Source organism: Bos mutus, chromosome 18 (assembly GCF_027580195.1).
Source record: "Bos mutus isolate GX-2022 chromosome 18, NWIPB_WYAK_1.1, whole genome shotgun sequence".
Lineage (NCBI taxonomy): Eukaryota > Metazoa > Chordata > Mammalia > Artiodactyla > Bovidae > Bos > Bos mutus.
The window spans coordinates 10,173,546-10,185,706 of record NC_091634.1 but is presented as its reverse complement, the minus strand read 5'-3'; the positions used below and the strand labels follow the sequence as shown (position 1 = coordinate 10,185,706).

The 12,161-nt window shown below is 48.5% G+C and overlaps 1 protein-coding gene across 2 annotated transcripts in view; it reads left to right on the top strand.

Annotated features, from left to right (window-relative positions):
• Nucleotides 1–12,109, top strand: part of RELB (RELB proto-oncogene, NF-kB subunit) — a 28,413-nt gene extending 16,304 nt beyond the window's left edge. For both annotated transcript variants that reach the window (XM_070387547.1, XM_070387548.1), the window contains 8 exons: nucleotides 325–482; nucleotides 1,915–2,006; nucleotides 2,185–2,316; nucleotides 3,940–4,044; nucleotides 6,023–6,238; nucleotides 7,036–7,104; nucleotides 7,246–7,323; nucleotides 11,304–12,109. In XM_070387547.1, the coding sequence (XP_070243648.1) occupies nucleotides 325–482; nucleotides 1,915–2,006; nucleotides 2,185–2,316; nucleotides 3,940–4,044; nucleotides 6,023–6,238; nucleotides 7,036–7,104; nucleotides 7,246–7,323; nucleotides 11,304–11,689 (1,236 nt within the window). In that variant the 3' untranslated portion in view covers nucleotides 11,690–12,109. The remainder of the gene's footprint in view (nucleotides 1–324; nucleotides 483–1,914; nucleotides 2,007–2,184; nucleotides 2,317–3,939; nucleotides 4,045–6,022; nucleotides 6,239–7,035; nucleotides 7,105–7,245; nucleotides 7,324–11,303) is intronic.
• Nucleotides 12,110–12,161: the final 52 nt, after the last annotated feature.

Below are 12,161 nucleotides of genomic sequence, written 5' to 3'. Positions count from 1 at the left end.
TGGCCCCTTACTGGTGATGCTGACCTTGATCGCCTGGTTAAGGTGGTGTCTACCAGGTCTGCCCACTATTAATTTGCTATCTGTGGACCACACTTGGACACCTTGTGTGCATCCATTTTTTTTAAGACGAGTGGCCAAAGACAGTGCATCTGTGGGTCAGCTCTCATGTTATGAGGTCCCCAGGTTGGAAGCTTTGGGTTTAGGATCTAAAAGAGGTCTTCAACCAACACACTTCCATCGTTGAGGGGGAGAGAAGGTACCAGAGGAGGCTTGGATGGGTGCAGGTGTCTGCGATGGGACCTCAAGAGCACCGTCTTCCTGCAGCTCCGGGACTGTGGAGGGCTGCGGGAGGTGGAGGTGACTGCCTGCCTGGTGTGGAAGGACTGGCCTCACCGAGTTCATCCCCACAGCCTCGTGGGGAAAGACTGCACGGACGGCGTCTGCAGGGTGCGGCTCCGGCCTCATGTCAGCCCTCGGCACAGGTACCTGACCCCTGACCCCTTATGCTTGGTCATGGAGATTTTGAGGGGCTGAGGATCACCCCAGAAAACCTTAGGGCTGGGGCAGCTTATCCAGACTCTCCCCACTGCATTGCCTAGATGGGGATACCAAGGTCTGGGAACAGTGGAGGGTCTCATTTAGGCCTGGAATCCTGCTGCATGCACATTCACATGCATTATATTTATCCCCACTTTGTAGAGGAGAAAACCGAGGCTCAGAGAAGTAAAGGGGCCCAGATAGCCAGTGGCAGAGCTGGGATTTGACTCCAGACCTGACTTAACTGCAGGGCCCATTCTTTCTTTCACTTTATAATTTATATGTTTTCAATTTAAAAAAGTAAAAGGTTCAGAAAGGGTGTGCAGTGAAAAATGAATTTCCTTCCATCTTTGGTCCCCTAGTCACCAGTGCCCCTTCTTGGAGGCAACTAAAGAGCTGCTATGCCTATATGTATATATAGGCGTATATATATGACAATGTATATATATATACATTGACATATATACAATGACAACAATATATATGACAAATATATATAGATATTTGTCATTCCCTTATGAATGGTAAAGACAGTTGCACCTTGTTTTTATGTTTTAATACATCAGAGAGATAATTCCTATTTAGAACTGTCCTATCCTTTTTATTGGCTGCATAGTATTCCAATGCATGGATGTTAACAATTAATCGAATGTGTTCTTATTAATGGACACTCATTCCAATCTCTTGTTGCTCTGTTACTATTATTCATGAACGGTTTCAAATATACCCTTCTCTAGGATAGATTCCTAGAAATGAAATTGTTGGCCCCACATCTGTGCGTTTATACTTTTAGCAATTTATAAACTTAATGAAAATGTAAATTCTGTGAGAGCAGAGATTTTATCTCTTTTGTTCCCTGATGTATCCCTCTGTTCCCTGTGCCTAGCACAGTCCCTGGCACACAGTAGGTGCTCAGGAAATCTTGGTGGAATGAATGAAAACTGCCATGTTGTTTTCCAGTACGTGATCACTTGGGTGATTTACAGTCCCTCCAGCAATGAGTGAGAGTGCCTGATGCTCTACAACATCACCTACAGAGGGTATTATCCAGCGTTTTGATCTCTGCTGTTTTGGAGAGTTTTTTTTTTTAATTGATATCACATTTGAGTTTAATTGGCAGTTTTCTTCTTATAAATGAGGTTAACTGATACTTTCATGTGATAAAGATAAGGTGTGCTCCCAAGTTCTCTCAGGAATCCTCCATACCCCTAAGGGTTTGAGCCCCAGTCCCCTCCCAGTGCTGGGAACCCTGGGCCTGAGGCGGCTTCGGCCTCTGAGGGTGTGAGCCCCACAGCAGCATCTGCCAGAGCCGTCTTGTGGGTCAGGGTGACACCTGCCCTCTCAGGAGTGCCTCCCGTCACCCCTTCCCCCACTCAGCTTTAACAACCTGGGCATCCAGTGTGTGAGGAAGAAGGAGATCGAGGCTGCCATCGAGCGGAAGATTCAGCTGGGCATTGACCCCTACAACGGTGAGTCCCTGTGCCTAGCTCAGCGTCCCATCCTCCCAAACTCCTCACCCCTCTGCCACCCCGTCCCCTTGCCTTTTCCAGTATCCACCATTGCCCCAGCCCCATCCCTTCCTTGTCCCCCATCCCCTTACTAGGGTCTCCACCACCCACAGTCAGCCTTCCCATATCTCCCCCACAGCTGGGTCCCTGAAGAACCATCAGGAGGTGGACATGAATGTTGTGAGGATTTGCTTCCAGGCCTCATACAGGGATCAGCAAGGACAGATGCGCCGGATGGACCCTGTGCTCTCTGAGCCCGTCTACGACAAGAGTGAGTCAAGGGTGATGTTCTGTTAGGATTGTCTTTGGCCGCAAGTACTGGAAAGCCCCACACACAATGGGTGAACAAACAGGGAATTTTTTTTTTCTTGCTCAGTTATTAACTATGTTCCTGTTGATTAAGCTGCTCAGCTACATCAGGGTGCTGGTTCAGTAGCTCTGTGATTCTCGTGGCCTTTCCCTCATGGTCATAAGCTGGCTGCCACAGCTCCAGACATCATGTCTATATTCAAGATGGTATGTGGTGTCACCCTGTAGAGGTCAGCGTTTACTAAGTAGCCTATGGAAACGGGGCCTTCTGGTGTTGTAGAAAGCACAATCAGTACAACTATATGACACAGTCCTTGGGAAGAGGCAGCATAAATAATAATCTCTCTCTTTTACAGAAAATAATACATTTCTCAGAATCACCCTGATAGGCATCTGCTTATGTCTCATTGGCCAGAACTTGGCTCCATGACCACCTTTAGTTGCAAAGTAGTCTGAGAAAGCATGTATTTAGATTTTTCATCCTCTATTGAGGAGTACAGGCGTAGAAGAGAAGATTAGGAATGGCTGTTAGATTTTAGCCCACTTACAGTGACTGCCACAAGCATCAAAATGGGCAGGGAATATTAATTCAATCCAGGCTTTTATGGATGCAAAAGATAGAATCCCAATTCACATAAGGAAAAAAAAAAAAAATGTTTGTTCCATTAACTAAAAATATCCAGAGGTAATACAATGCTTCAGGTTTGGGTGTATCCAGGCTCTCAGAGATGTCATTAGGGATTTATTTCTTTGCATCTCTCCATGCTTCCTTCATGTTAGAGTCACTCTTAGCAGGGCCCTCCCAGGCAGGGGCAAAATAACTATACAAAGCTCTAGTCTTATGTCCTACCAGCCTGGAACTTTTCTCCTGCTCCTAAAGAGAGATTCTTTTACCCAATTTCTTTCTTTTTTTTTTTTTTTTCCTGCATGCAGGCTTTCTCTAATTGCGGTGAGTAGGGGCTACTCTTTATTGAGGTGCGTGGGCTCTAGGCACTTGGGCTTCAGTAGGTGTGGCAGTGAGCTTAGTAGTAGCGGCTCAAAGGCTCTAGAGCTCAGGCTTAGTTGCTCCGTGGCATGTGGAATCTTCCCATACTAGGAATCGAACCTGTGTCCGCTGCATCAGCAGGCAGATTCTTATCCCCTGTACCACCAGGGAAGTCCTCTTACCCAATATTTTTGCTCAAAGTCCCAGGGCTGTCTCTCATTGGCCTAGTTTTACTCACATTCTGCTCTCTGACCAATCAGCTGTGGCCAGGAGGAGGTGATGCTTTGATTGGCCAGGTCTAGGGCACGTGGTCCCCACTTAGCTACCAGTGGGCTTTCACCTATCCAATCCCCAAGACAGAGATGGGAGCTCACTAGACCTCAGTGCGGAGGACTCGTGGATGTTCATTAACCCCTCCACCCTGGGCATCTTCTTTTTTTCCACCTGCAGCACAGGTTCCAAAAATATCAGACACCCTGGCTTGTCCATTTCCCACCTCTCCACATCCTGAGTGGGCACCCATGGGGTTCCTGGTAAGGATTTGATGACTAAATTCTTTTTTTTTCTTTCCGTTGTGTGTCTTCCTCTCCTCTTTCCCAGAGTCTACAAACACGTCGGAGCTACGAATTTGCCGAATCAACAAGGAGAGTGGGCCGTGCACGGGTGGCGAGGAACTCTACCTACTGTGCGACAAGGTGCAGAAAGGTGAGGGGTCTGGGGCAGTGAGCGGGCAGAGTGGGGTCTGCCAGCTTGCAGAGACTGAGACGGTGAGGAGTAGCTGGTTAATCAGGGGAGCCTAGCAGAAGGGTCCAGTGCTCTGGTTTCAGATATTGCCCATTGATTCACTCACTCACTGACTCACCCACCCACACACTCTGTTCACTCATTCATGAACAGAGAAGGAGGCCTGTTTATACTAGCCAGCATTGAGTGCTGGGCAGACCTTGGCATCAGGAACTTTGGGGAACTACTCTGGTATTAAAATCGTGGAGTTGTATAAATAAATGCTTTATGACAGTTGGGTCAGGGCTCCAGATGGAGAAAATGGAGGAGGTTTCCACTTGAGTCACATCCATTCAAATGCAAAACCCCTTTCTCAAACTGGGTTTTAAAAAATTTTATTATGTATTCATTTTTGGCTGCGCTGGGTCCTTGTCGCGTTGCGTGGGCTCTCTCTAGTTGTGGCGAGCAGGGGCTACTCTTCCTGGTGATGCGCAGGCTTCTCACTGCAGCGGCTTCTCTTGTTGCGGAGGTGCGCACATGCTTCAGCAGTTGGAGCGCGTGGGCTCAGTAGTTGCGCCATGCAGGCTCTAGGGCACGGGCTCAGCAGTTGTGGCGCACGGACTTGGTTGCTCCGCAGCATGTGGGGGTCTTCCCAGACCAGGGATCGAACTCATGTCCCCCTGCATTGGCAGGTGGATTCTTATCCATTGGGTGGCTCCTCTATGCTGGCCTCTGTGCTAGGCAGTGCTGAGACATAGCAGTGACCGAGACATGTCCAGACTCTGCCCTCACAGGGCTCTCAGTTCAATGAGAGGTAGGGAAAGAAATATAAATTATAAATGTGCGTAATGCTGATAGGGAAGAAGACACAGTACTGAGACTGAACAACAGGAAGACCAGACATGGTCCAGGCATCTGGGAAGGCTTCCTGGAGGAGGTGGTATTTGAACTGAGATCTGAGGAAGGCCAAGGAGATTCTTAGGAGCCTGGGAATTGGGGTTAGGGCAGAAAAACTAATACTGCCTCAAGTGAATGATTCAAGGTAGATTTGAGTTCTATTCCATCATTGACTCACTGGCTGATTTTGGCCAGGTGACTTCAATACCCTGAGCCGGTTTCCTCAGCCCCTAAAATGAGCTGGTATTAGGATGAGATGGGATCCCAAATACCTAAGAGGTACATCACAAAGAGGTAGCATTTACTGAGGATTTTGAGTTCCTAGAGCTAATATTTTACATAATGCTTATAAAAGCCATCATACTTAACAAGGATTGATCACCTATTAAGTCCTCTTCTAAGCCCTTTTATTGGACTGACTCATTTAATCCTTCTAAAAACTCCTATGAGGTGAGTGCTATGACTTTCCCCCTTTAGGGTGATGACACTGGGCCCAGAAATACCAGTAACTTCCTCGAGTCCTAGGAGCTAGTGCTGAAGAGCTCTTGCTTGCCTGGATTCCCATCTTGGCTGCACCACTTGTTGACCATGTGACCTTGGACAAGTGGCTTAATCTCCTGGTGCCTTTGCTTTCTCCTCAGTATCATGGGCTCTCTAGAACTGTTGTATGTCTTAGAGGTAATCTGTGTGTGTCCAACACATATAAAGCCTCGATATATATACTCATATATGGGCTTCCCAGGTAGCGCTAGTGCTAAAGAACCCATCTGCTAATACAGGTGACACAGGAGATGCGGGTTCGATCCCTGGGTTGGAAAGATCCCCTGGAGGAGGCAATGGCAACCCACTCCAGTATTCTTGCCTGGAGAATCCCATGGACAGAGGAGCCTGGTGTGCTACCATCCATAGGAGTCAGACACAACTGAAGTGACTTAGCATGCATGCACATATAATTAGTTTTATTCTTGGAAATACTTGTGTTGATTTTGGGGGAGGCTGAGTAAGTTGGGTCTCTGGTGGACCAAGTGTCTTGGCTCAGCTGATGCCCCCACTTTCCTGCCAGAGGATATATCGGTGGTGTTCAGCAGAGCCTCCTGGGAAGGCCGGGCTGACTTCTCCCAGGCCGATGTGCACCGCCAGATCGCCATTGTGTTCAAGACACCACCCTACGAGGACCTGGAGATCGTTGAACCTGTGACAGTGAACGTCTTTCTGCAGCGGCTTACTGATGGGGTCTGCAGTGAGCCTCTGCCCTTCACCTACCTGCCTCGGGACCATGGTAACCACAACAACCCAGGGTGACCCACTGCCCCAGAGACCAGGTCTTTGGCCTTGCTTGGGGTGCCCCAAAGGGGAAAGGGGAAGATGCAGAAGTAGAATGCAGGCTCCGAGTTGCACAGACTGGGGTTCAAATCCCTGTCTGCTTACTGGTTTGTGTGACCTTGGCTTTTCCTAGTCTCAGACTCCTCCTGTGCAAAATGGAAATAGTAACAGTACCCATCTCGTGACATTTTGGGATTATTTAATAATTTCTCCTCTCAGCACAGCTGCTTATGCCTGGCCCTCTGCTGGGAACGTAGTGGTACCAGAGACAGCCCCAGCCCTGTGCTATGAGGCCCATCGTTCTATAAGGGTGGGCGGATGGGGCGGGAAACAGATCTATTCCCATACAGTGACAGCCAGAGTGGGCAGGGCTGGGATGGAATTGCTTATAGAATTTGTCTTGCAGAGTAGGGCAACTGACCCAGGCTTAGAGTTCAGGGAGGGTTTCCTGGAAGAGGGGGCAGCTGACCTGAGGACAGGAGGGTGACTAAGCAGTTTTCCAGGGAAGTGATAAGAGTTGAGGAAGAGTGTTTTAAGTAGCTGGAACAGCAAGTGCAAAGGCCCTGGGAAAGAATTATGCCTGGGATGTTCCAGTGGGGTTAGAAGTAATTTGGGTTTTATTCTAAGATATGGACATCTATATACATTGGTTGGGAAAAAGCCAGAACAGCTCAACAACTTCCCAAATGGTTTCTATAGTTAATTCTTATTTTTCACGTGTTATTTTGTATGCCTCTGGTATCTCCTGAACAGACAGCTATGGTGTGGACAAGAAGCGGAAACGGGGGCTGCCTGACGTCCTTGGGGAGTTGAATAGCTCTGGTGTGTCCCCTCTGCCCCTTTTGATGTCCCTCTCCAGGTCCCTGGGAGGGGTTGACTGACCCCATCACCCTGCCCACCGCCCCCAGGTTGGGGAGGAGGGGCTGGTGGGATCCAGGGGTCCTCATCTTTGCCTTTCTTCAGATCCCCATGGCATTGAGAGCAAACGACGGAGGAAAAAACCAGTCTTCCTGGATCAATTCCTGCCCAGCCATGGCTCAGGTGGGTGTTGGTTCAGTGCAAGTGCCTGCCCTTGAGGTGGGCTAAGTGGGGGTGGGGGTGGGGGGGTTGCAGCCACACTTTTCTAGCCTCTTCAGGCCCCCCAAGAGCTCCTACATGGCCAGTGCCTCACCACTTAACCAGCAACATAAAGTAGAAAGAACAGTGGTTCTGGACACAGTCCAGAGACTCTGATCTCCACTTGGCCATTTACATGCTGTGTGACCTTTATCAAGTTGCTCTACCTCTCAGAGCTTCAGGGCGCCTCTGAAAAGTATCACCACATACATACCTCATTGGCCTTTTAAATGTTACTGTACTTATTTTTACAGACACTCTCAGCATAATTGCTTTGTGTGTGTTCACTTAATCTGTGCAGTCCCTCTGGGGGGTGGGGGTGGGTGCTGTCATCTCCTCCCACGCCCCAGTCCCATTTTACTGGTGAAAAACTTGAGGCCCAGAGAGGTGACATCTCTTGCCCAAGGTCACACAGCCAGTCCGTGGTGGAGCGGGGAGTTACACCTGGGCAAAAGTTAATTTACTTGTTAATGTATTTAAAATTGTAACCATTTAATTAGGCTGCAATAGGTCTTAGTTGCAGCATGTGGAATCGTCGATCTTCTCTGTGGCACGTGGGGTCTTTAGTTGCGGCATGCGAACTCTCAGTTGCGGCATGTGGGATCTATTTCCCTGACCAGGGATCAAACCCAGGGCCTCTGCATTGGGAGCATGGAGTCTTAGCCACTGGACCACCACCCGTGGGCACAGGTTTAGACTAATGATGATACATGTGACACCAGTAGTAGGGAGTAGAGGATGGATAAATTGGAGGTGGTGTCAGAGCTGCTGCTGCTGCTGCTAAGTCACTTCAGTGGTGTCCGACTCTGTGTGACCCCATAGACGGCAGCCCACTAGGCTCCCCCGTCCCTGGGATTCTCCAGGCAAGAACACTGGAGTGAGTTGCCACTCCCTTCTCCAATGCATGAAAGTGAAAAGTGAAAGGGAAGTTGCTCAGTCGTGTCCAACCCTTAGTGACCCCCAGAGCTAGGCTGCTATCCAAAGCCTCCCCACTCGCTGACCGCTAGCTCTAAGAACACTGTCCCCAGCACCCTAGCTACCCCAGGAGCCCAGCTCCCAGCCAGAGTCTGCTGGAGTTGTCAATATCAGCCAATCTCACCTGAAGGTTTCAAGTGTCATCTGTTGTCTACCAACACCTCTGCCCCTAGAAATCCCCAGTCCTAGGCCATTTCATCAACCTTTGACCCTGAATCCCTGAAGTCTCTCATCATTAGCCACTTAGTAATTCTTTCACCTGCTCCATCACCCCAATTTCCCAGTATTCAAAGTTCTCCTCTCTTATTCCTTTGGCAAAGCTGCCCTGGCACTAGAGTGGAATGGTTAAGAACCTAGCCTCTGCAATCAGACTGGGTTTGAATTCAAGGCCACAATTAAGCCACTGTGTGATCTTTAAAAAAAAAAAAAATTTATTTAGGGCTGCATCAGGTCTTAGTTGCAGCATGTGGGATCTTTCTGTGGGTCATGTGGGCTGTTTGTTGAAGTACAAGGTCTTCTCTCTAGCTGTGGTGTGGGGGGGTCTAGAAACGTATTTGTGGTGCATGGGCTTAGTTGCCCCGAGGCATGTGAGATCTTAGTTCCTGAACCAGGAATCAAACCTGTGTCCCCTGAACTGGAAGGTGGATTCTTAACCACTGCACTGGGAAGTCCCTGTGCAACCTCTTTGGGCCTCAGTTTACTTAACTTGCAGATGGAGATCTTCCTTCTTGGGGTTCCTTCCAGAATTTAGTGAGGTCACAATGCACAGTTATTTAGTATAGGCTTTGGTGCCCAGGAGATGTTAGGAACTTGCCGGAAACCAGGAATGCCACCTGCATTTGTTATGATCATGTTTAACTGCATTCACAGCAAAATCCAAAATAACAGGAACTTCAGTAGGATAGGACATTATTTCTCCTCTCACACAAACACAGTCTAGGGGTGGGTGGTCCACAGATGCTTTGGTGGCTGCATGATCATCAGAGACCCAAGCTCCTGCTATTTTCAGCTCATAGTTTCCACCTCATGGTGCAGAATGGCTGTTGCAGCTCCATCCATCATGCCCACATTTCAGCCAGCAGCACTTGGTCACATGTCCACATCAAGCTACCAGGGAAACTGGGAAATAGAGTTCCAGCAGCACTGTGACTCCTTCTAAAATAAGTGTAGTCAGTCTTTGCTGGTGAGGTTTGTCTTGTCTCAAAAAGACTTCCACAATGACACTTAGCATTTTACCTTACAATTTTGGGACTTGATATTTCTCCTTGGGTCTCCCATGGTGTGATTTCACCTTTTGTGTTGTCTTTATAAGCTGGGGGGCTTTGGAGCATCCTTTTCTTCCTCATTCTTGAGGAAAACTCACTAGCATTATAGGAGCACGGTTTCAACCCTGGTTCCACAACTCACCTGTGAACTGCAAGTTATTTTGCCTGTTTGCTTATTAAATAAGAATGATTCTTAGTTTATTGAGGAACTTCCAAAGTGTTTTCCCCACCAATTTACCCTCCCACCAACAATGTATGAGGGTTCTCTTTTCTCTGCATCCTCACCAGCATTTGTTATTTATGTCTTTTTGATGACAGACATTCTGACAGGTGTGAGGTGAAACTTCATTGTGGTTTTTATTTGCATTTCTCTGATGAATAACCATGTTGAGCATCTTTTCACGTAACTGTTGGCCAACTGCATGTCTTCCTTAGAAAAATGTCTATTCAGTTCTGCTCATTTTTTTAGTTGGGATATTTGTTTATTTAATATCGTATGAGCTGTTTTTATTTTGGACATTAACCCTGTATTGGTCATATCATTTGCAAATACCATATGACCCAGCAATTCCACTCCTGAGTGTATATCCAAAACAAACAAATAAAACGAAAACACTAATTTGAAAAGAGACATGTACCCCAATGTTCATAGTGCCACTGTTTACAATAGCCAAGAAATGGAAGTAACCTAAGTGTCCTTCAATAAATGAATGGATAAAGAAGATGTGGTGTATATATACACAATGGATTACTGCTGCTGCTTAGTCGCTTCAGTCGTGTCTATCTGTATACGACCCTATGGACTGCAGCCTGCCAGGCTCCTCTGTCCATGGGATTCTCTAGGCAAGATTACTGGAGTAGGTTGCCATGCCCTCCTCACAAAATATTACTACTCAGTCATTAAAAAAAAACCTGTAATTTGCAACAACATGGATGGACTTGGAGAGTATTATGCTTAGTGACAGAGAAAAACAAATGCTGTATGATAACATATACGTGGAGTCATAAACAAAAGTGAATATAACAAAAAAGAAATACTGACAGATATAGAGAACAAACTAGCGGTTATCAGTGGGAAAGGGAGGGGGAGGGGAAATATAGGGATGGGGATTAAAAGGTACAAATTACCATGTATAAATAAATCAGCAACAAGGACAGGGAATACAGCACAGGGAATATAGCTAATATTTTATAACAACTATAAGCAGAGTATGGGCTTCCCTGGTGGCCTGGATGGTAAAGAATCTACCTGCAATGCAAGAGACCTGGGTTCAGTCCCTGGGTTGGGAAGATCCCCTGGAGAAGGGAATGGCAACTCACTGTAGTATTCTTGCCTGGAGAATCCCATGGACAGAGGAACCTGGTGGGCTACAGTCCATGGGGTCTTCAAGAGTCAGACACGACTGAACGATTGAGCACACACACATAAGTGGAGTATAACCTTAAAAAATTGTGAATCACTATGTTGTACACCTGATCAACTATACCTCAAAAAAAATTATTGTAAATAAAAAAAGAGAATGGTGATAGTCCCTACTCAGAGTTCTCCCTGGCGTTATAGGAGGCCACATGATAAAGTATTCAGCCACAGACCCGGCATTTGAGCTGGCGGGGGGTCGACCCTAAAAGCCCACCATGCTTCCTTCTTTCTTCTCATCCCTGCAGGACCGTACCTCCCGCCGTCAGTGCTGCTACCCGACACAGACTTCTACCCGGGCACCGTATCCCTCCCCAGCCTGGAACCCCCCGGCGGGCCGGACCTCCTGGACGACAGCTTTCCCTACGACCCCGCTGCCCCCACGCTCTTGACCATGCTGGACATGTTGCCCCCAGCGCCACCACTCACCAGCGCTGTCGCGGGCAACGGCGGTGCAGGGGCTACGGTCGGGGAGCCTCCCGGCCCCGAGCCGCTCACGCTGGACTCGTACCAGGCCCCGGGCCCCGGGGACGGAGGCACTGCCAGCCTCGTGGGCAGCAACATGTTCCCCAACCAGTACCGTGAGGCCGGCTTTGGGGGTGGCCTCCTGTCCCCGGGCCCTGAGGCCACGTAGCCCCGCGGCGCTGGAGGAGAGGCGCTGGGTCGGGAGGGAGGTGGCCTTCCAATCAGGATACCCAGCACCCCCATCCCCTGGGGCGGCCCTTGGTCAGTTTTCCGACGTCCTCGTCCTTCTGAATCGGACATCTTCAGCGCTGGGGAGAAACTCCGTTAACACCGGTTTCTCCTGAGCTCCTTTACAAATGAGAAAACTGAGTCTGGAGAGGAAAGGGGGCTTGGCTCTCAAGCACTAGCTTGTTAAAGCTGCTGTCTCAGCCCCCACAAGCAGGGGCACCTTCTCCAGGGGGATTCTGTTGTGTATATATGGGAGGAGGGTGCAGATCCCCCATCCTCCTTCCCCAGGCTTGAAGGTGGGGGGCGGGGTAGGTTGTTTGTTCAGAGTCTTCCTAATAAAGATGAACTTTTGATCCCTGGGGGTCTCGTCTCTTCGCTAGAGAAACAACCCCCGCCTTTAAGTACAAAGTCTC